Source organism: Magnolia sinica, chromosome 3 (assembly GCF_029962835.1).
Source record: "Magnolia sinica isolate HGM2019 chromosome 3, MsV1, whole genome shotgun sequence".
Lineage (NCBI taxonomy): Eukaryota > Viridiplantae > Streptophyta > Magnoliopsida > Magnoliales > Magnoliaceae > Magnolia > Magnolia sinica.
The window spans coordinates 108,468,876-108,489,814 of NC_080575.1; the positions used below are offsets into that span (position 1 = coordinate 108,468,876).

The 20,939-nt window shown below is 40.1% G+C and overlaps 1 protein-coding gene across 3 annotated transcripts; it reads right to left on the reverse strand.

Moving 5' to 3' along the window:
* Nucleotides 1-5,346: 5,346 nt before the first annotated feature.
* Nucleotides 5,347-20,691, reverse strand: LOC131240630 (haloacid dehalogenase-like hydrolase domain-containing protein At2g33255). Of its 3 annotated transcripts, XM_058238977.1 has the most exons (6): nucleotides 20,323-20,691; nucleotides 18,896-18,938; nucleotides 16,636-16,696; nucleotides 15,787-15,921; nucleotides 10,018-10,067; nucleotides 5,897-5,962 (listed from the first exon to the last, which is right to left on the reverse strand). In XM_058238977.1, the coding sequence occupies exons 1-6, from the start codon at nucleotides 20,660-20,662 to the stop codon at nucleotides 5,959-5,961; spliced, it is 633 nt and encodes a 210-aa protein (XP_058094960.1). In that variant the 5' UTR covers nucleotides 20,663-20,691; the 3' UTR covers nucleotides 5,897-5,958. The 3 variants fall into 3 exon arrangements, with proteins under 3 accessions (XP_058094958.1, XP_058094960.1, XP_058094959.1); XM_058238975.1 differs by lacking the exon at nucleotides 10,018-10,067 and having other exon boundaries at nucleotides 5,347-5,958; nucleotides 15,783-15,921; nucleotides 20,323-20,690; XM_058238976.1 differs by lacking the exons at nucleotides 5,897-5,962; nucleotides 10,018-10,067 and adding an exon at nucleotides 10,104-10,792.
* Between the last annotated feature and the right edge of the window lie 248 nt (nucleotides 20,692-20,939).

Genomic DNA, 20,939 nt, shown 5'->3' on the forward strand with positions numbered 1-20,939 from the left:
AGGCCATATGCCAACATTCACATTGATTAGACTATCCCAACCTTTGAATTGGAAGACTCTTTCCAATTGAATTCTCTTAGAGCAATTTTTTTTTCCCTCTTGCTCCGGTGGTAGACTCTCTATGGAGTATTAACATAGGTATCCATAGGTGTGAAATTCCACTACGGCGTGGGTGTGTAGGGGTGTGTGTGCGTGTGTAAAAAAAAAAAAAAAAATTTAAAAAATCTATTTTTTCTTTCCCCGTAACGCCTCTGACTGATGGTTTTCAAGTCGATTCAAATTTTGTTTTGTGGCCCACCCCAGATATGCTTAATTGCTTAGATTATGATTGGTTCTGATGGGAGCGGATTGGATACTGAACGCTTCAGTAGCCAAAACGCTACTGAAGTGATGTGGCAAAACGGCATTGGTTAGATACCAACGGCATGTTCCCTTGGTATAAATGCTACTCCGTTAGATCCGTTAACGGATTTTTCTCCCTTTCCGCCGTGCTCCACTCGGCCATGAAATCGGATGGTCATTCTGAGAAAATTCAGTTGGGCCCACTGTGAATTTATGTGATTTATCCACACTTTCCATCTGTCTTTCCATCTAATTTTAGGCGTTGAGCCCAAAATTGAAGCTTGTAAAAATCTCAAGTGGATCATACCACAGGAAACAGTGGAAATACCGTTGAAACCTTTCCAGCCCCACAGCGATGTTTATTTTTCATCCAAACTGTTCAAAGGATCCAAAAACATGGATGAAGGTAAAAAAAGAGTTTACTTATGCAATCCGCTTCCCTTGGCCACTCACCGTTAGACTCCACATTGCATTTTTTTCTGAACGCGGATTTCTTCCTGCGCTGGGAATCCAGGCCCACTGTGATGTTTGTAAGAAATTCTCCCCTTTCATCAGTTTTTTTTAGTTAATTTAAAGATATGATGCGAAAAATGAACCGTATCCAAAGCTCAAGTGGGCCGTACTAAAGGAAAATGTGGTTATGGAAATTCCTACTGTTAAAAGCTACCTGGGCTCGACAGTGATGTTTACAATCCATCTATACCGTTAATAACTTCATTCCTACTGGGATGAACTGAATAAAAAATATTAGCATTATTCAAAACTTCTGTGGCCCACGGATATTTCAACCATGAACGTTCAATTATCACTTTTTTGGCCCACTTAAGCTCTAGAAACCGTTCATTTTTGGTTTCAAGTCTGACTTGAACTCAAAAAACAGATGGACGGATATGATTTCTCACAAACATCATGGTGGGCCCCACCTGGTTCCTAGCGCAAGAACTTCTTGGAATGTCTTTTGGCAGGAAATCCACGTCCGTGCGTGGCCGAGTGCGTTCACGGCCTAAACGGAAAAACATCCGCTAACGGATCTCCGTTGACAGAGTATTTATTGAAAGGAAACAGCCGCTTGGCATCCAGCAATGGCGTTTTGCCACATCACTTCAGTAGCGTTTTGGCTACTGAAGCGTTCAGTATCCAATCCGCTCCCGGTTCTGATCTTATGCTTGTTTGCCACGTGGACCACAAGCAAGTCACAGGGATTGGAAGAGGTGTATACCTTGAGACTTTGGTTTGTAATTGTTAAAGTGAACCTGTTAACCAATGATCCAGATTGTTGACCTTATGGGGTCCACCTTCGATGGGGGGATTTAATGGAATTCGTTCTCATTAAATGATCCTAACCCTTTGATGAATTTACTTTCAACGAATGGTATGAAGAAAACCAATCATAAAGATTTTTGAGAACCCCCTAATAAGTATCGCCTTTTAGGACCATCAGATGAATGTTCTGGATCACTAATATGTGGGCCTCACCATTATAAAGGATCGAGGAACATGTTAGTCATCCACGCACCATGTCATTTTGGGACGCGGTTTCGGTGAATCCCACCTTGATGTATACATATTATATCCACGTCGTCCATCCGTTTTGTCAGATTATTCTAGGCACGAAACCAAAAATGAAGCAGATCTAAATCTCAGGTGGACCACACCACAGGAAACAATGGTCAAAGACCATTAAAAACTTCTTGTGGGCCAAAAAAAGTTTTGAATCAAGCTGGTATTTGTGTTTTCCCTTCATCCATGTCTTTGTGATCTTATTAACAGGTTGGATGCAAAATAAACGTTAACTTAGGCCCTAGGAAGTTTCTAATGGTGGGCGTTCAATCACCACTGCTCCTGTGGTGTAGTCCACCTGAGATTTGGATCTAATGCGTTTTTGGTACCATGAACTAAGAAGATCAGGAAAAACGGATGGACGGCGTGGATATAAGACATATACATCATGGTGGCCCCACAGTAAGGGATCCACCGAAGCCGCGACCATGCGCATTTTAGATTCTGAACGGGAAACGGCCCGCACATCGCGAGATGAAATAAAACGTGTCACCGACGAACTCTCTCAAATCTAGAAAATACTGTGAGAGGGTCACATGTGAATTGAGTCCACCACCTCTAGAAATGACACGTGTACAAGATTCTGACCGTTCATACTCACAGAGCAGCTGTGGATAGGCCATAGTCCAAAAGTCCTTACCATCCAACCAGAGGCCCACAAATGGGTGGTCATTCAAATAATTTTAAAAAAAAAAAAGAAGAAGAAGAAGAAGAAGAAGAAGAAGCAATGACTAACGGTCCACATTCAAATAAAAAAGTCTCCATGTAGACAATGACGCAGCTTTTTTTCTTTTTTTTTTTCTTGTAATGGAAGGTATTTTGGTCATTCAAAATTCACGGGTCTCTTTGCTCGCATCTATAGCATTATGGTAGCACGAATGCATACACGTTTTGAACGTGTCTCTCTACCCACTTGTATTCACATTCCTTTATGAAAATATAATTTTCTTACAACTCAAGAAAACAATACTTTGCATGCATTAAAATTTTATGCAACTCCATCGGCACGGGAATGTTCATCTGGTGGACCGTCTTAGGCTGGCAGCCATCCATTTAGTGGGCTAGCAAAAGGTACGGTCGGATCAATGGTCTCCATTCAATCGGCAAAACTCAAAGCAAGTGATCAATCACTTCAATTTCCAGCCCATGTTCCAACAGTTGAACCGTCCCTATCAGAGCACATGTTTTCCATGCCGTTAATCACACATAACCTACTACCTTTTTTATAACGCGAAGAAAGGCATTGGATTCATCTTTGGATGCGGGAAGGTAGGCTAGCTGCTTTGGCTTTTATAGTTTGGGAAAAAAAGAAAAGGTGATGATGATGGGGCCCATTACTGGGGACATTTTCAGAAGTGTGCGTCTGTAGCCTTCCCATGTGTTAGAATGTTGAGTTGTCGACACAAAAACCTGTATTTAATCACAGTTTAGCTGTGGTTTAATCGCAATGATGATGATGAATGTCATTCATCTTCTCTTTGACTCTTTAAGCTTTTCTTGGACAAAAGCTGGCAGAGTATTAACTGAGATGACGTGGACACCGACACCGACACCGACACCGACAATACAGACTAGTCCAGATGGTGAACCGCTCCATCGATGGGTCATACAGTTACAAAACCAGATTGAAACAAGCCGAGTAGCATGGGCTTATTTACTTAAAAAGACTTGCTGACGTTAAACCATAAAATTAAAAATTAAAAAAACTCACCTCAACCATATGTTTTGTCAGCTTTGCAGTGCCCACATTTAGTAGGCCCAATGACTAAACAGCTTGGATTAACCAGAAACGCCACATCCGCCCTGATTTTCTGCCTGTGGATGGTCATACTCTGGTAAATAATCAAAGCTTTTCTCATTTCTCCTTTTGTTGGTAGGCAGGTTTTGTCGCCAGCCCAAGTTTCTTCTACATATTCCATTGTTTGCATTTCAGGTTTAGGAGTTAGGACAGTCCGCCCCTCAGCTGTAGGTACTGAAAATGGCATTTATTTTCCCACCACCTATTTTGTTAACGAGATCATCAAAAAGCAATGCAACCTTCGACAGCAGAAAACCAATCAGTGGGTAGACGGAAAGCTAAAAACTAGGTTATGGTTGGATGCAACAAGGAGTCTAGTAAAGTGGAAATAACTGATTTGTAATTACCTAACTCAGAATCAATATAGAGAGAGAGAGAGGGTTCAGGCACCAAATTGCATTTTGTATTACTTTCAAGTAGGACTCTTCAACACAGGGATGTGGCTAGATTTTATTCCAGTTCATTCATTTCCTCTACTTGGTTAAACTAGCCGTTTGCAGTTCAATTTGCTCCTGCATCCAAATGCAGCTTAAACATGAAAAGGATGAACTATGTATTAAACAGTGCACACGCATTTTGATGTTCCCATATTTTTCTCACAAAGAGAAGGATTGAGACTGGGGTTATGAAAGTAATCTAGTATTTTTGGAAACAATTGGACAGTAGAGGAAGTCCCATGCCGCTACACATCAACTTCTCATGCCCTAAATTCCCAGCTCAAACTGTAGTTTTACTAGTTTTGGTAACAAGAGGGGCCCCGTTTTAAACCACAGGAGTTTTCATACTAACAATGAATGTTTTGATACTCAAATCAAAAGAAATTCTGTGACCGAAGGAACAAATTCCACAACACAAACTAATCTGAGGTAAGTAAACATACCGAATGAATGCATTCTACCAAAGAATGCGAAAAAGCCACTGATTGTAGCTAGGAGTGTCCTGGTTCTTATCACATTAAGCATGTCAGTTCGTCTGCCTGAAGGCACTGCTTCCCACATGCACCTCTTCCGCAGCACATGTGCCAAGCTGGCCAGTTTGTTGAATATCTGAGAAAGTGCATAAGACCGTCCCCACTCTTGGAGATGTGCAAAAACAAGGACAGTCCACTCATCAGCCTCACCACCCATGCATACTTAACGTGGACTGTTTGGCAATCAAGGCTCACCACCCATGCATGCTTAACGTGGACTGTTTGGCAATCAAGGCTCACCACCCATGCATGCTTAACGTGGACTGTTTGGCAATCTAGGCTCACCACCCATGCATACTGAATGTGGACTGTTTGGCAGGTTCTTTTAGACCATCCATCGTTTTTGTATAGGGGCAGCCTGGCAGATGGGTGGAGCAGCCTGGTTTCCATGTGTGTTCATTTTCACAGTGGACACCATGTTATGCATCCCTCGTATTCCCGTGCACCTGCCATGTTAGTTCGTGTGCTGATATGTAAAGGTACATGTGGAGCTAGCAAACCTGCTTTCTTTACATGATAACTAGGAGACCTCTCCTCTTTTTTCCTTTTTTCTTTTTTGAAGGGAACTAGGAGACCTCATTAAGCATAGCTTTCTGTTACCAATCCTAAATAAAATGGAAGGAGCTCTCCGACAGCGTTCCATAATGCCCAGAACGCAAATGACATGGAAGCATCGTAAAGCAGAACAGTAAATGGGTTTTTAGTTAAATGTATAGGATAGACACCTAGCAGGAAAAAAATAATAATAATTTAAGAACATGTACACCCTCAGGTGTTTTAGAAACTGTCCTCAATGAAGCTTCCACCACTACATGTTCAACTGCACATCACTGTACCCACAAATACAACATAGTAGCTGGTAAAAACTGGCCCAGTTGAACCCAAACAGTCCCTTTGGGAGTAATTACCTTGTTATTTATCTTCTCTCAAATCTGTTTCACGAACATGGAGAAAATCCTGCACGTGAATCTTTGACTGCTACAACTGTACTTAAACATGGTGCGCCGTCTACAAATGTGTAGGCCCCCTTAATCAAGATAGGTGGGTGCCCGAACTACTGAGTGTTGAATTTTCGGGATCATTACACCAGGCACTTGCCCTTGTGTACTCTTCTAAGCAATTTGGGATTATGGCATCAGCTCAAAGTTTGCTTCCAATAGCGGATGAACTTCTCTAAGTGAAGACACTTTGAAATCTGGTTTTAGATCAGTATCTGAAAGTTCAGGTGAGTCATACCTCCCTGTTTCATCAAGAAGGCATGTGAAGGCTCCTGCTCGTTTCCCACAAGCTACCTGAGGTAATACCAAATCCACATGTTACTTGAGCAGTGATAAACAATGCAACATTGACATTAAACATGCTTTTATCTGCAAGATGTGTAATGAAATTTTATTTTATTTTTTTGGAACGATTATGCGTAAATGATTATTAAAGAAAGCATGAATGTGAGTACTTGGGATAGTGCTCTCAAATAGAGTATCACCAAGCCTACATGCACCTCTACATGCGGCTGCACCATAGTATTAAAAGAAGGTTATGTATCATCCAGTTAACAAGGAAATTGGCACCCTGCTATGCGATATGGGGGGTGAACCGGTCCATTATGAAAAAAGAAAATGGATGTATTGGCCCATATTGGCACCATTATACAGCCATAAAGGGCCCATTTTGAACATTTTTATTTTCATTTTCTCTTATTTTTCCACTTCATTTCAACCATGAAGGAAGCTTAGAAACTAATTTTAAACTAGATCTAGGCCTATTTCGAGTGCCTCTGATGTCGTATGTGATCACTATGTACCACTCAAATTGAAAGGGAAATTTTATGATATAGCTATAAGACCACTTGGGATAGAATGTTGGGCAGTTAAAGAACAACATGTTCATAGGATGGGTGTAGTTGAAATGAGGATGTTGAGATGGATGAGTGGCAAGATGAGGAAGGGTAATATTAGACATGAATGCATTAGACGGAACTTATGAGTAGCACCAATAGGTAATAAGATGAGGGAAAGTAGAATTAGATGGTTTGGCCATGTGCAATGGAGACCAAGATTTGTGCCAATTGGGAGTGCAGTGGTACATGTTGAAGCCTCTTAAAGGGAAAGGGGAAGGCCCAAAAGGACATGGATGGCGGTAGTAAGTAAAGAGTTGATGACCTATGGTGTAATTGAAGGTCTGGCCCTGGATAGAATGGAATGGCAGAATATGATTCATGTAGCCGACCACAATTAATTGGGATAAGGCTTGGATGATGATGATGATGTAGGCCTATTTCGAGGATCAAAACACAAAATTTGAGTAGGATTCAATGAATCAAATTAGAGGACCATTTCGGGCAATACCAAAAGAATGGCCCGTACACCACCAATTCATGGTCAATTTGTGTAACGATTAGATTTAGGGCCTATCTAGTCAACTTTCAGAAGGTTAAGTTGACACTACCCAACAACAACATTCTTACCAAAGAATGGCCCATTGCAACATCAAGAAGAAGATACATATTTGAGCTCATGGTTTTTAGAAATTCACCAGTAACTCTCCAGATTTTTCACCAAAAAAAGGCACAAGGCAGTATCAGCCCATATGGGGGTTGGATCGTGCCAGCAACACCATTACGTAATACTTTGTGTTGCACATGAAACCTCTGCATGTATGTAGAACATCGAAGTCGGCTTCAATGCACAAGCCCCTAAAAATGACTAACAAAACAAAGGAACTTTTTGTTCAAGTAAATTAGACTTATCTCGATTGATAAGACCCATGCCTTGCTAAATTAATGCTCGAGCAGGTAGCCCAACAAACCCATTTCTTTCTTGTTTGCACTGCCTTTTCTTCTCTTGTATAATTCTCAATATTTAAGAAAAGCAAGTTCCAATTCATATAATCCATAGGGGCTGTTTGGTAGCAAAAAAAGTTAAGTCTCGACCAGGCTTTAACAGGTCAAGACCTTATCCATGCATTTGTTAAACGTTGCGCTTTATAAAACCGAAGAAAAACAAATGTAGCCTAGCCTCTGTTTTGACCATTTGAAAGGTATTCATCATTCCTATGAATGAATGCCATGGACCTGCTTATCTTTTGTTATAATACATCAATTTGCAAGACAAATAAGCCAATGCATTGCCTGTGCCACACGTGAGAAGTTGTACATGCGCCACATGTGCCACACATGCCACCATACATCTTTCCTACATGTGACATTGTACATCTCCAAGCACCCTGCATGTGCCACATGAACCACTAGACATTTTCAAGCACCACAAATGTCCCACATTAGCCAAGTTAGAAGTGTGCGCGTGCCAAGGTTTTAAAAAGCTGCTACGTAATGGCCTTCTTGGGCATTATAGTGCCCCTCCCAAGGTTATGGCTCTAGCTTGGCTAGTGGATAGGAATAAGGCGATCACAATTCATGGTGCTCCCAAATGTCTGTGTGATGTATATTAAAAATGAGGTGTCAGTTGCTCATCTATTCATCCATTGCCCTTTTGCCAAAGAAGTATGGGAGAGCTTCTTTGATCTGTTCAATGTGTCCTGATTGTTGTTGGGTTCAATTGAGAGGAGCCTTTTACTTGGCATGGGGGAGAAGTGAGTAAGAAAGGGAGGACAATATGGAGACTTTCTATGTTGGCAAGCATCCAGTCATTATGGGGGGAGAGGAATAATCGATGTTTTAGGAACCTTAGTGGGCAGGTTTCGGAAGTTTTTAGCAGGGCTAAATTGAATTTAATGGGCAGGGTCTGAGCCTTGAAGGTTTTGGGCAAGAGTTTATTTTTCCCCTCTGTTGGTTTGAGTTCTATTTTGCTTTGGGTTTCGGCCTTTCTTAATAAAATCATCACCTTTCAACAACAAAAAATAAAAATAAAAAAAATACAGCCCTTATGTAACATTAATGGTGGGAGCTTCTACATGTTACAGGACTGTAATGTCCGTTATAGGGCCGATACATGTTTTTTTATTACACACGCACTCATACCCCACACACACACTCATGCACTCGCACCACAGTGGGATTTCACCACAATGGATACTCGAAACCATGACCTCGTGTTGAAACTCTTAAAAAATAAAAAAAGGTTGTAATAGCCATTACGGCCAGCATCGTAGCACTAATGGCGGTGGCCATTACAGCCACCGTTACCATTATTGAATACCTTGGCGCATGCACCACATGCGATGACTAACCCTTCCTCATCCCAAGTGCTCGAAAAATAACACCAATCCGCATTAGTTCGGGTCAGCTAAACCAGTCAACCTAGTCTCGGTCAGCTTGACCCGGATAGCTTGACTAGAAAAGAACTTTCTTTCTTCCAAACAGGCCCATGAAGTGATCTTAACTCATCCATATGGACTTGAGGATGAACAACAAATAAATTATTCAACCCCATGGTCATCCTTTCCAAACAAAACCAACATGCTTTCAAAAGAAAACTTTTTTGGCATTGTTGGTTTCTCCAACACAACACCTAGAGTAGCTGAAAGGCCCAAAACTAACATGTACCATGTTAACTTTGCCTTCTTCTTTTTTAATAACTATGTTGATTTTTCTCCAACTGAACTCCACAGTGGCTTGTCCAAGTCCCTCGTCAAATCATGTCCAGAGGAGCTAAAATCCAATCCATGTGTTTTTCAAACATTGATAACTGTTATAACATGCGGTGACTAGACCCAGCTTTTGACACTAGTCATGCCATGCTCGATTGGACATGACACATTACTCTTGACTCGTGTCCGACAAATAATTTCTGGATCACCACAAAGCCAACTCCTTTAACAATATTTATGTTCAAAACATCTTAATTAGAACAAATTACATCAACAAAATCCCATACGATTCAATTGACTTCTAAAGATTAAGATTTTGTCATAATAAAAGCCCATCCTCCCGTGCTTGAACTTTTGAGTATTCTCCATTTAGTATCTGGTGTGCGTCATGGAAAAGGATGGCTGTAGTTTGTATTCATGGTGACTCATCTATCCATGTAGCATGAATGTAACTCATTTCAGATCATACAAATTGTGCAGCCAATCATGGATGGGGTGGAGCCTGAAATTTTGACGTCGAAGGATCCTCACCGTCTAATCTGCAGCCATTAATTGGATGACTAAAAGATGCAAATTCAGATGGTTAAAATTGTTCACAACATTTCTGCTGACTCTCCATCCATGACAGGGCCCACAATTTGGACAGTTGGGATTGCCGTACATGTATGCCACATGTGGGGTGGAGATGACCCACAGCCATTAAGAAAATAATGGTAAACTCAGTCTAGAATGTAGAATATTGACAAGGAGTATCGACCCAATTAATCTGGAAGAACAATAACAGTCGCTGAAGTGGCCATACCCACAATTGAGGATAATGGAAGCTGAGCCTTTGAATACTCCTCCCCTTTTCTAAAGGCAAGATAAAAAATCATTTCAAAAAAAAATATATCAAAGAAAGAAAGATTTACAACCTATGATACACACTCTCAAATTGAATAGAAGACCAACAGACACCCAACCTAGGTAGGGAATCTGCCTTGAAATTTGTTGATTCTGTACAGCAAGAGCTTCACACAAACAAACCTGATTTCTTCCAATCGGCAAAGAACCACAGAGAGACACCCAACAAGGTGACTCATATAAGGAAATTCAGTCTCCTTCAACCAATATAAGGCAATCTAATTATAAGGGCAGCTGCTTGATTGCTACTCAAAGTGCACGAACCTTGGCTTCAATAGAATCCACTCTCTAATTGGACCTGAATAAATGTGAATGGTCTTAGCCTATTCCATCCCTTACGGCTCCTCCCACCCCCATTATCCCCAAACTTCCCAAGGAATTGTCCAGCATTCAAAATGTCAACAAGATTGGCCAATTTCTTGTTTTCCCACGTGTCATACAATATCTTCCTTGAAGACACCACCTTTTAGAAGATATTGATGATAAACATCGTTGATATTGGCTGATATAACCACAATATCTGTGATATTCCAGATATTTCATGCAATGTCTGCGACATTTCTTCTGTATTTTCTTCAAATGACCTCATTCTTGACAATATCCTCCCTAGGCATCCCATAAATCCATTTCAACATCCTCTGCTTATGCTTCTTCTCAATTCCCCACAATCTGACCTATATATAGCATAGACAGCCAATAAGGAGAGGAAAATATAGGTCCCAAAATATGTAGCACCTATAACCAAAACTAAGGATTTATCTATGATCCTATGAAACACCTTTACAGAAACATTGGTGTATACCATTAGGTGATAAAGGAGCTCAAATTATAATAAACATTCAAAACTAGTTTTGCTAAAAAAACAAAGGTTATGTGACATAAGTAGCAGCAGAAATTAGAAGAAAATCAAGTAACTGAAAAAAATAGTGGAAGCAAAGAAATGACAGAAGTCCATGCACAGTAGGAGCTCACACCATTTAGCTGTCCGCGAGACTTGCCAAACCAGATTGACTACTTCATACAGAAACAAGTATTGGCTTAAACACAACCACGCAACCTTGTATGTAACAATTGGCATACAACAGAACAAAAACGTTTATAATCAATCCAAGTCCTTTTAGGGCCTCCTTCATTCTCTTTTGAAGCCGGCGCACCAAAAGAGCTATCTCCAATCTTTGTTGCACAGGGTATTACAAAGGGGCTAAAATAATGGTGAGAATAAAGGAATTTTTTTATCTTATATCCCTATCTAAGTGAACAAGCTTTCTTATCCCTTTCTCACCAGCTCAATCCAAGTACTTTTAGGGCCTCCTTCCATTCTCTTTTAAAGCCATCGTCTCCAACCTTCCTTGAATATGATATTACAAAGGGGCTTAAATAATGGTGAGAGAGAAGATTATTTTTGGATTTCATATTCCTATTACCTAAGGTCCTATCCACAGTAAGTGAAACAAACCTTCATATCCCCTCTCACCACCTTAATCCAAGTCCTTTTAGAACTTCTCCTCATCCCCTTAAAGGCACTCCTCTCACCACTTTGACCCAACTACCCAAGTCAAGGACTCCCTCCCTCCCTCTCTCCCTCTCTCGTGTGTGAGTGTTGGGGAAGGCAAACGACAATTGAGCTGCATGCTTCATGCTGAATTAATTCAACGCATTAGTCTGGTTAGAATGGCTGTGGGCAAGGAGAAGTTCAGGGATGATGCTATTATGTAGGTCGTTACGACATTGCTACATTCTTCCATGGCGCACAGGGCAGATGATACAACATTGGGGTACATACTACAAATATGGTTTTACCATTAGTCCTATAAACTAAATCAGAGGACTGTGTACTCACTCTCCTCTAGTATATTTTCTTTGTTAAATTTCTGGACATATGTTATATAGGCAGCTAACCCCAATTAGTTGGAACAAGGATTAGATGATGACAGCGATGATGATGATTTGATTTCTAGAACGCCTTTCGAAATCATCCATTCCTAGGCCACAATTAAAGGAGAGGAACTCAAATTTTATCATTGTGCTTACTAAAAACTTTTTTAGGATGAAGTGTTTATAATCTAGAATGAAGCATCGAAACTAAATGTGGAGTTTAACCCCACCATGTGCAAGGTTGTGGTGGCACGGGAGACCAAGTTGTGGGCTAAGGAGGACTGGTGGGAGGTGCTTTCTTGGTCTCAATGGCTCTTAGGTGTATACCAACCGGATCTCAGTGGTGTTTCATGGCTGTGTATGGGCCAAATCAAGCAGCTAGGAGATGAGTTATTGGCAGAGCCTAACTCAGTTGATAGGTTTGACCTCCCGCGTTGCATAGGGGGTGACTTCAATGTGACAAGGTTCACCTGTGAAAAACCTAGCGGTGGAAGTATTACGCACATCATGAAAGACTTCTCAGAATGGGTTATTTCACACGAGTTGTTCGACCTCCCAATGGCCAATGGGAAAAATACCTGGTCAAACGAGAAAAATCGAATATTGATGTCCAGATTTGATGGGTTTTTAGTATCGTCTGGGTGGATCAACAAATTTCTGTTGGTTTACATGCGCACTGCCGAAACCGGTGTTCAATATTGCCTTATTTTCCTGGCTGTCGAGGGGGGAGAATTGGGGCCCAAAACTGTTTTGATTTGACTAATGCGGCTAGAGGTGGAAGGTTTCTCCAAGCTGGTGTGAGAATGGTAGCTATCTTTGATGTGGAGGGATACTCTAGTTTCAGGTCGAGCCAAAAACTTAAGGGGCCATTTGGATGCCTGCAAGTTGTGTAAAATCCAAGAAAGTTACAGATAATTTTGTTACAGGTGGTGCTTGGAGGAAAGTTACCTGTAACTTTCTTACAGGCAAAAGATGCAAAAATAAAATAAAATAAAATAAAAAATACTTACAGGGGAAGAAGCTGTGTTTCAATTTTCTAGTTACAGGGGACTTTCAAATGGGTTAACATATTCTTTTTTGAATCTGAAAAAGCAAGGCGAAATGCAAGCATCTCTCTCTCTCTAAATTAGCCGGCAAAACTGATGGATGATGTGGATCGAGCATACAACAGATGACAGTGGACCCTACTGTCACAGCCTCACCAAATCAGGCCACCCCATTTTCAATGGACACAGATGGCCTGTGAAAGGAAGCTAGATGGGGCCCACCGTGATGTTTGTGAGAAACCCACCGCGTTCATTCGTTTTTCAAGATCATGTTAGGACATGGGCCTAAAAATGAGGCAGATCCAAAATTCAAGTGGGCCACGCAACAGGAAAAAGTCAATAGGGAAATGCCTACAATTGAAATCTCCCTAGGGTCCACCATCAAATGGTTCATATTTGTCGGATGGGAAGTGATGCTTGCATGATAGTCCATTTTAATTGTCTTTGACTGATATGGAGATGAATTTGTTTGTGAGGCATTGTATCATCCTTGACCAAATGATGTACTTTCTCCTTGGATTTTCAGTTTTACAAGTGGGACCTGTGGCTCAATTGTCTAGATTGTTAAACTGGGGGGCTGCATGATGAATGGGGGATGATGACCAAAAATATCCACTGTGAAATGATTTTAGCCATCCAACCTTGGACTTTTTCTAGTTGAATGTCGAATGCCCTTTCTTTTTTTCTTCTTTTTTTAACTGTTTATGCCACCAACCAATTACTAGAATTGTCTGGCCAAGATCCTTATGGCAAGAACCCGCATGTTTGGGAGAAATGGCAGGCATCGTGGGTGTGCTCCCCATAGTCGCGAGTTCGATTCCCCTCCCGAGGATTACCCGATGCACGTGATTTGCTGGTGATTGCATGCTTCCACAGGGAATAGTCTCACCTCAAAATGGGGCAGGGCACCCTGACGTCATTTATAAAAATAAAAAATTTTATAAAAATAAAAAATAAAAAAAGGATCCTTGTGGCAAGGTCCATTAAGTGAGGGAGGGGGCCCATCAGACCAATGGTCCATTAAGTGAGGAAGGATGTTGGCTAAAGAAAAAGAAGAAGGCATCATCTATGGGTTCAAAGTCGATAAGATAAGCCCCCCGATCTCCCATCTCTAGCTTGTCGATGATATAATCCTCTTTTGACGTAGCTGCAGTCATGGTGGAAAGCTTAGAATGATCATTTTATGCTTTGAAGTAGTCTCGAGCCTTAAACTCAACATTGCCAATAGTAAAATGTTGGGTGTGTGGATGCCTATGGAGGTTGAGCGGATGGTTGGGATTTTTATTGTAGGGTGGGCTCTTTCCCATCCACTTACCTGGAGTTGCCCCTTTGCATAGGGAAACCGGCAAAGCATTTTGACGTAGTAGTAGAACGATTCGGAAGGAGATTGTCAAAGTGGAAGAGTATATACCTATCCTTTGGCAGTTGGATTACTCTCATCAAGGCGGCTTTGCCGAACATGCCTTTGTACTTCCTGTCCCTTTTCAGACGCACGAAATATCTTGGCTAGGCTAGAAAAGTCGAGACATGACTTCTCGTGGCAAGGATCGGGCGATAGGAGAAAAAATTCCATTTATAGGGGGGTATTAAGGATTTAAAGAAGGTGAACTTGACTCTTTTGGGTAATTGGCTATGGAGATTTGGGTCTGAAGAGGAGTCCTTGTGGAGAAAGGCTATTGTAAACAAGTATGGATGCCTAGGAGGAGCATGGTTGGTCAAAGATTCTTCTTTCTATAGAGCTTTCGAGATTTGGAATGAGATATCAAGTTTGAAGGCAAAGATTAGTGAGGGGGTTGGCTTCTCTCTTGGTAATGGGGAAATAATACAATTTTGGGAAGACACGGATCAGGGAGATCACCTTCAAGTATGTGTTCCCAAGATCGGCATGTCTCTCACCAAAGGAAAGTGTTCCAGTCTCCAAATGCTTTTATGTCAACAATAATGTTGTCATCCAGTCCATTCCTTGTCAGAGAAACCTGACAAATGAGGAACTAGAGGACTTTGTGGTGCTCATGGATCGCCTTCATCACTGTTATTTGATGAGAAATGATCAGGACAAGGTGGTCTAGTTGAAGGATAGGTCGGGTCGCTTTTTGGTCCAGTCCTCTATGATATGCTCCAGTCACCGCCAGGGAATGAGCCTACTGGGTACTCGGCTCACGTGTGGCACTATGGTGCTTCCACAAAAGTGGCAACTTTCAGTTGGTTCATCAGAAGGAAGAGGGTGCTGACCATTGACAACCTCCAAGGGAGATCAGTGGTACTCCCTAATGTGTGTGATGTGTATTGCAGATGCGAAATCATTTGATCATCTTTTTATTCATTGCATGACCACACGAGAGGTGTGGAGTGGCTTCCTTGTGATATTTGAAATGTCATGGTCATGGATGATGTCAGGTTCAATTGGAGATCTCTTTTTTGCTTGGCACAGTGTGGGACTTAGGAGACAAGTAAGCGCTATTTGGAGGTGGTTTTGTTGGCCACCCTCTGGGTAATTTAGGGGGGAAATAAATGTGAGATGTTTTCAAAATGAATCTAGATTGGAGGTGGAGGTTTAGCTTTTTGTTGTGGACTTGGGATTGTGTATAAAATCAATTGAGGATGGTAATTTTTCCTTTATTTTGCTTCGGTTGTAGCTTTTGTGCCACCTTGGTGCTTCTTTTAATAAAAGAGTAACATTTCAAAAAAAAAAAATAGTAATAAAATACAAGCATGTTAATGCATTATTTAAAAGAAAAGCAACTCACATCATCTTTGAGGCTATCACCAATCATGATGATTTCATCGGGCTGAACATCCCAAGTTGAACAAATGTGCAGTAATGGAGCTGGGTCTGGTTTATAAGGGCGGAACTCCCGGCTAAGTGCTGGACTGAACTCCAGCTGCAGAAATAGGAAAAGGTAATGACAGTTGTGAGAAACAGTTGCTTAGAATAACCTTCACAAAAAGTAAAGCATGGTGAAACCAACATGATAGAACACATAGTGACTGTCAAAAGGAATTATTATTTTTTTTGAGTATTAAAAAGTTTAGAAGCATATGCAACAAAAAGACTGTAACAACTAGATATAAAAATAATAATAATAATAATAATAATAATAATAATAATAAATAATAAATAAATAAATAAAATAAAATAAAAAAATCCACAGTAAGAGTATTTAGATGCAAAATAGATCAAAATAGGAAAATGTCGCATGAACCCCGTCACATGCCAAATTACAAGTGAATATAGCATAATGGATAAGCATGCTGCATGCAGGGCACTTTCGTTATAAGTTTCAATGGACAAGCATACTGCTTACATGGTTCTTTCATATTAAGTTTGTGACGAATTAAAAGTATTATGACATCCGGGTAGTCTTTCAGATCTGAAATCAGGACTTGGGAAAAAATGCAGTATCTATGTAGATATCACTATAGTCTTCAAAACATTGGAAAAACGAAATGAAATGTCGTCTTAAGAAATCTTAGATGAACCCAAAAATCTCAAGTCTGAAAATACACTTGTGAACAACTGGCTATCAGTAGTGAAGTGGCATAGCTTTAAAGATTTCAATACAAAAGTTGAAAGTTTTCCCACAGTGACAACTTACCCCAAACCGTAAATGGAACAAATCAACGGCCCCCTTGACATTTCGAGTAATTAAACCCCTTCTGCAAAAGCATCACGAAAGTACTAACTTTAGCCCCTGAGATATGACCATAGCAACAATCTTTAAGGATGGAATAGGAAAGGCAACTTCTTCTTTTTTCGTATTTGAATTACATGGAATGAAAAGGAACATAAACAGCTAATTTGAAACATTCAAGTCTTCCCTTTTCACATGGGCATAATAAATCGACTTATTTGCATGGCTTTATGCTGATGCATGGTAGTGTCACATCAGAATTCAATACATGGAGCAACTGGCATTATCATGGCACACCATGTCTATAAGAAGAAATATAGTGTATGGTGCACTGGGGTAGACTTGCTGTAACTTAGCCATTTACTGGCATGCAACCAATTGCATGGTTAGCTGGCTTCCACACCTCATGTTATAGTCCAAATCGTTTGCCAAACAGGAAGGTTTATAGCAAGTGAAAAATGATGCTAACATGCAAGCACATTTCAAATGGTCCAAGTTGTAGGTCAGGTTGGTTCAGGTGTCTATATGCATCCTTGGGCCTGTGGTGATGAGAGGTGTTTTCTTCATTAGAACCAACAGGGAAATGCAGACCCATCAACGAATTAAAGCTATATGCCAGGTTCCTAGGGATATCCAAAGGTTGAAAGGTAAGACGCATGAATGCATAACCTTTGACATTAAAAAAAAATAAAATCATAAAATACATGCGCTGTATAACCGTTCAGGTTTTATTTTTTAGTGCACTAGTTATGATGTTCATAAAAACCAGTGCCGAATGACAGCTACAAGGTTTATCAAAATTTCGAGAACTAAAATGAAGATCTGTAAGTATTACATTACTTGCAAGAGATCCAAGGTTTGCGGTCTGCATATTGGTTAGCAGGAGCAGCTAGAAATGGCACCCCAGTTTAGAGATTCAGGTACCAAGGAACCGAGACTCTAAAGTAGGGTCATCCAAGCTAGAAATTTCTTTAATCATAAATTTCATTTATTACTGATGTTTGGCTAAAAGGAAAACAAAAAATGCATTCCAAGTATTTATTTATTTATTTTGAAAGCTGCTTTCCAAATTTTTATTTTATTGAGAGGTAACAGTACCAGGGATTGAACCCTGGATCACTCACACACACTACACTATATCTACCAGCTCATCTAAAGAGCAGGAGAAGAATGAAGAATGAGGAGGAGAAATGCATGTTTCTTCAACCATGAATAGTAGAGGCACATAGTGCCTTCAATCTCTCACGCTGTGAATCTCTTTGTTGTGCAAGTCTTGTCTCAATTAGAAGCAAGAAGTACAACAGATTTGTGGCCTCCACAAGGTGATTCGATTAGATATGATCTTAACCATGTAAGAAAACACTAAAAGGGGACTTTCCCTAAATCTTGTCAGAACCATGTGGCCCTTCCATAAATAGGCCATAATTCACTCAAATGATGCCAGATCACATGATCTTGGGCTCATTGAAAGCTAACTCAATAGGCTTTTAAACGGTCCCATTTCCTGTCATTTGACATCGCATTCAGTGCCCAAAAAGTGCCAGACAAAATAAGTGATGAGAATGCTAAAAGGAAACTTAACTAGTCACTGACAAACTACTACTATGGAAAATAGCCCCAATTATATGGACCGCATGTGCCGACAAAACAATCAGACCATGATTTGTGGCACACAGACCAATCCAACCACCTTGTGGGGGCCACAATCAACCAGTCCACCTTGTGGGCCCACGATCAATATGAGCACCATGCAGGGCCCATAAATGAAACAAACCACAATCACAGCCCACAAAACTGTCCAGGGAGATTGTGGGGTTCATATAACTGATTTGACAGATCGTGGGGCCTACCCCTAGGGTGCATCAGCATCTCCAACATTATTGTCATGGTAGATGCAAGTTAATAGGAATGGAATAAATGGATGGAAATTATAGGAATCAACATGATACAAAACAGTTGATGATTCGATGCTCTATGGTGACTCATAAAAGATCAGTTAGGGGAGTACCGTTTTTATAGATAACCACAGAGTTCAACTAATATTAATTGAGTTTGTCCAAAAAAGAAACTTATATGAGGCTTCTCGCAAACAGAAACAAACTAGGACGTTCTACAGGAGAAGTATAAAGACAGAGACCACAAGCAACATGAGTTGTTTTTATAAAGCCAGAGACAATGATAAGGAGAATAGGAAGAATGTAGTTAGTGTGAGGAAATCTTTTACCTTATTTTTCTAGAATCAAGAAATCCACAGAGTTCGTTTGCTCCTGCATTATTTTTGCCCTTTCGTCAAGCCATACAACAATGGAAGTTAACACACAACAAATTTTAGTTCATTTCTTACAGCAGAAAATTAGGGGCCATGATTAGAGGATTAACTATCCCCTTCCAAAGCACCAAAATTTCTTGACTGTTAGAATCCATCTATTAATCTTTACTAACAAAAAGTTGAACGTTGTAGGCTTGAAGCCCTTTGTTGTTCAGAGAAAAAATTATTTTATGAAAAGAATCAAAAGAAAAGAAGGAAATGATACTGTAAGCACAGCTTCCAGGCAAGAAACAAATCAAGCAATGCCTATGTCAAAGACCGGAAAAAGAAAAAAGGAAGCACGCAAACAATAATGTAAGCACAGCTCCAGGCCAGAAACAAATCAAACAATGCCTATATCAAAGACCAGGAAGAGAAAAAAAAAAAAAAAAGGAAGCATGCATTGTATCCAACAGACAACAAGAACATCCATCACAGTAAGGAAAACCCATAACTCTAGAAATAGAAGTTGGATAAAGAAAATCAATTCGTAACCCAAATCCAACTTTTTCTAGAGTAATATTATTATTATTTTTATTTTTATTTTTTATTTTGACAAGATCACAAATCAACTTAACATGTAACACCAGATTTTATGAAATAATGAAAATGATCTAAAAATCAAACGCCATTTCTCACAAACACCCAAGATCCAAGATCACCTATTTTGATAAAACTAACAATTTCCAAGTAATCTCATCAAAGCAAAGAACCCAACTCCAATTTCCATCATCTCACAAGAATCCAATTCACAAAATGCCTCAAACACCAAAACCAATTTCTTCATAGCCTCAGAAATACAAAATATCCAATTCCAATTCCTACAAAAGAAACCTCACAAATTAACAAAAACTCACTGCCCAATTCACAAAATTCCATAAAATCCTAAATTCATTTCACAGTAACTTCAAAATTTAAAATAATAAAAATAATAATACATAAATAAATCATAACGAAATGCATTGAGAAAATCAATCCCTACTTCTCAAAAATCCTCAAAAGAAAAAAAGTATTTTTTTTTTTAAAAAAAAAAACTCCTATTACTCAAAAATATCATAACTTAACAAATAAGACCAACAAACCCAATTCACAAAATGCCTAAAAAAACACACAACAACAACAAAATCAGCAACTCGTCAGGAACCTCACAAAAGAAAAAAAGAAAAAAAAAACCACTACAACCCTTCACTAACCACTTCACAAAAAGCTTCAAAAAGCAAAAGCCCATTTCATAGAAACCTCAAATACTTCAAGGAAAAGGAAGAAGAAAAACAAAACCCTACTACAAACAGATACAAAAAAGTTTTTTAAATTTTTAAAGAAAGAAAGAAAAGAACACCGACCTGGCATGATTTGGAGGCGATCAAGGCCTTGTCGCTCGAAATCAGTGATGATCTCATAAGCCTTCTGCTGTTTATCAGGGGTCCACGTCTCGATGTGGTGCAAGATATCGATACCTGAAGGGCTCTTGGCTCTTATGGCAGCGTAACCTTCTTCTCCCAAAACGGCTCTGTACATTGCCGCGAAGTCTATAACAGGAACCGTTAGGGTTCCGTCCATGTCGAATACCACTCCTCTCAATCGAGCCTTCCCTGACATCCTCCTGCCGCTGCTGCTAAAATGCGCCATGAGTGGCCTAGAATGGAACAGTAACGAGGCCCTTGAGAGGACCACCAGTGGCATGATGAAGTAGAGGGAAGCGGATTAGCTGGTGTACCTCACAGCAGCTGTATAGCTGGTGTATTGACGTCAGCAAATTCTGTGGGTCTGATCATGAGGTATGTGTTATATCCAAACCGCCCGTCCATTTGGCGAGCTCGTATTAAGGCGAAAATAAGACAGATCTAACTATTAAGGGACCACACTGCAAAAAGCAGTGAGGTATTGGACGTCTATCATTGAAACCCTTTTTGAAACTCTTTTTGAGGCTGCAGAAGTTTTGGATTAATATGAAATTTAT

Bases quoted from the DNA above. Each gene is read 5' to 3' on its own strand.
- LOC131240630 (XM_058238975.1), bottom strand. From the start codon at position 20,662: ATGCCACTGGTGGTCCTCTCAAGGGCCTCGTTACTGTTCCATTCTAGG. The intron at 18,939-20,322 runs GTCGGTGTTCTT...AAAATAATGCAG, and splicing joins TCGCCTCCAAATCATGCCAG to GAGCAAACGAACTCTGTGGA. The intron at 5,959-15,782 runs GTTGCTTTTCTT...TACCTCAGGTAG, and splicing joins TAGCCTCAAAGATGATGTGA to CTTGTGGGAAACGAGCAGGA.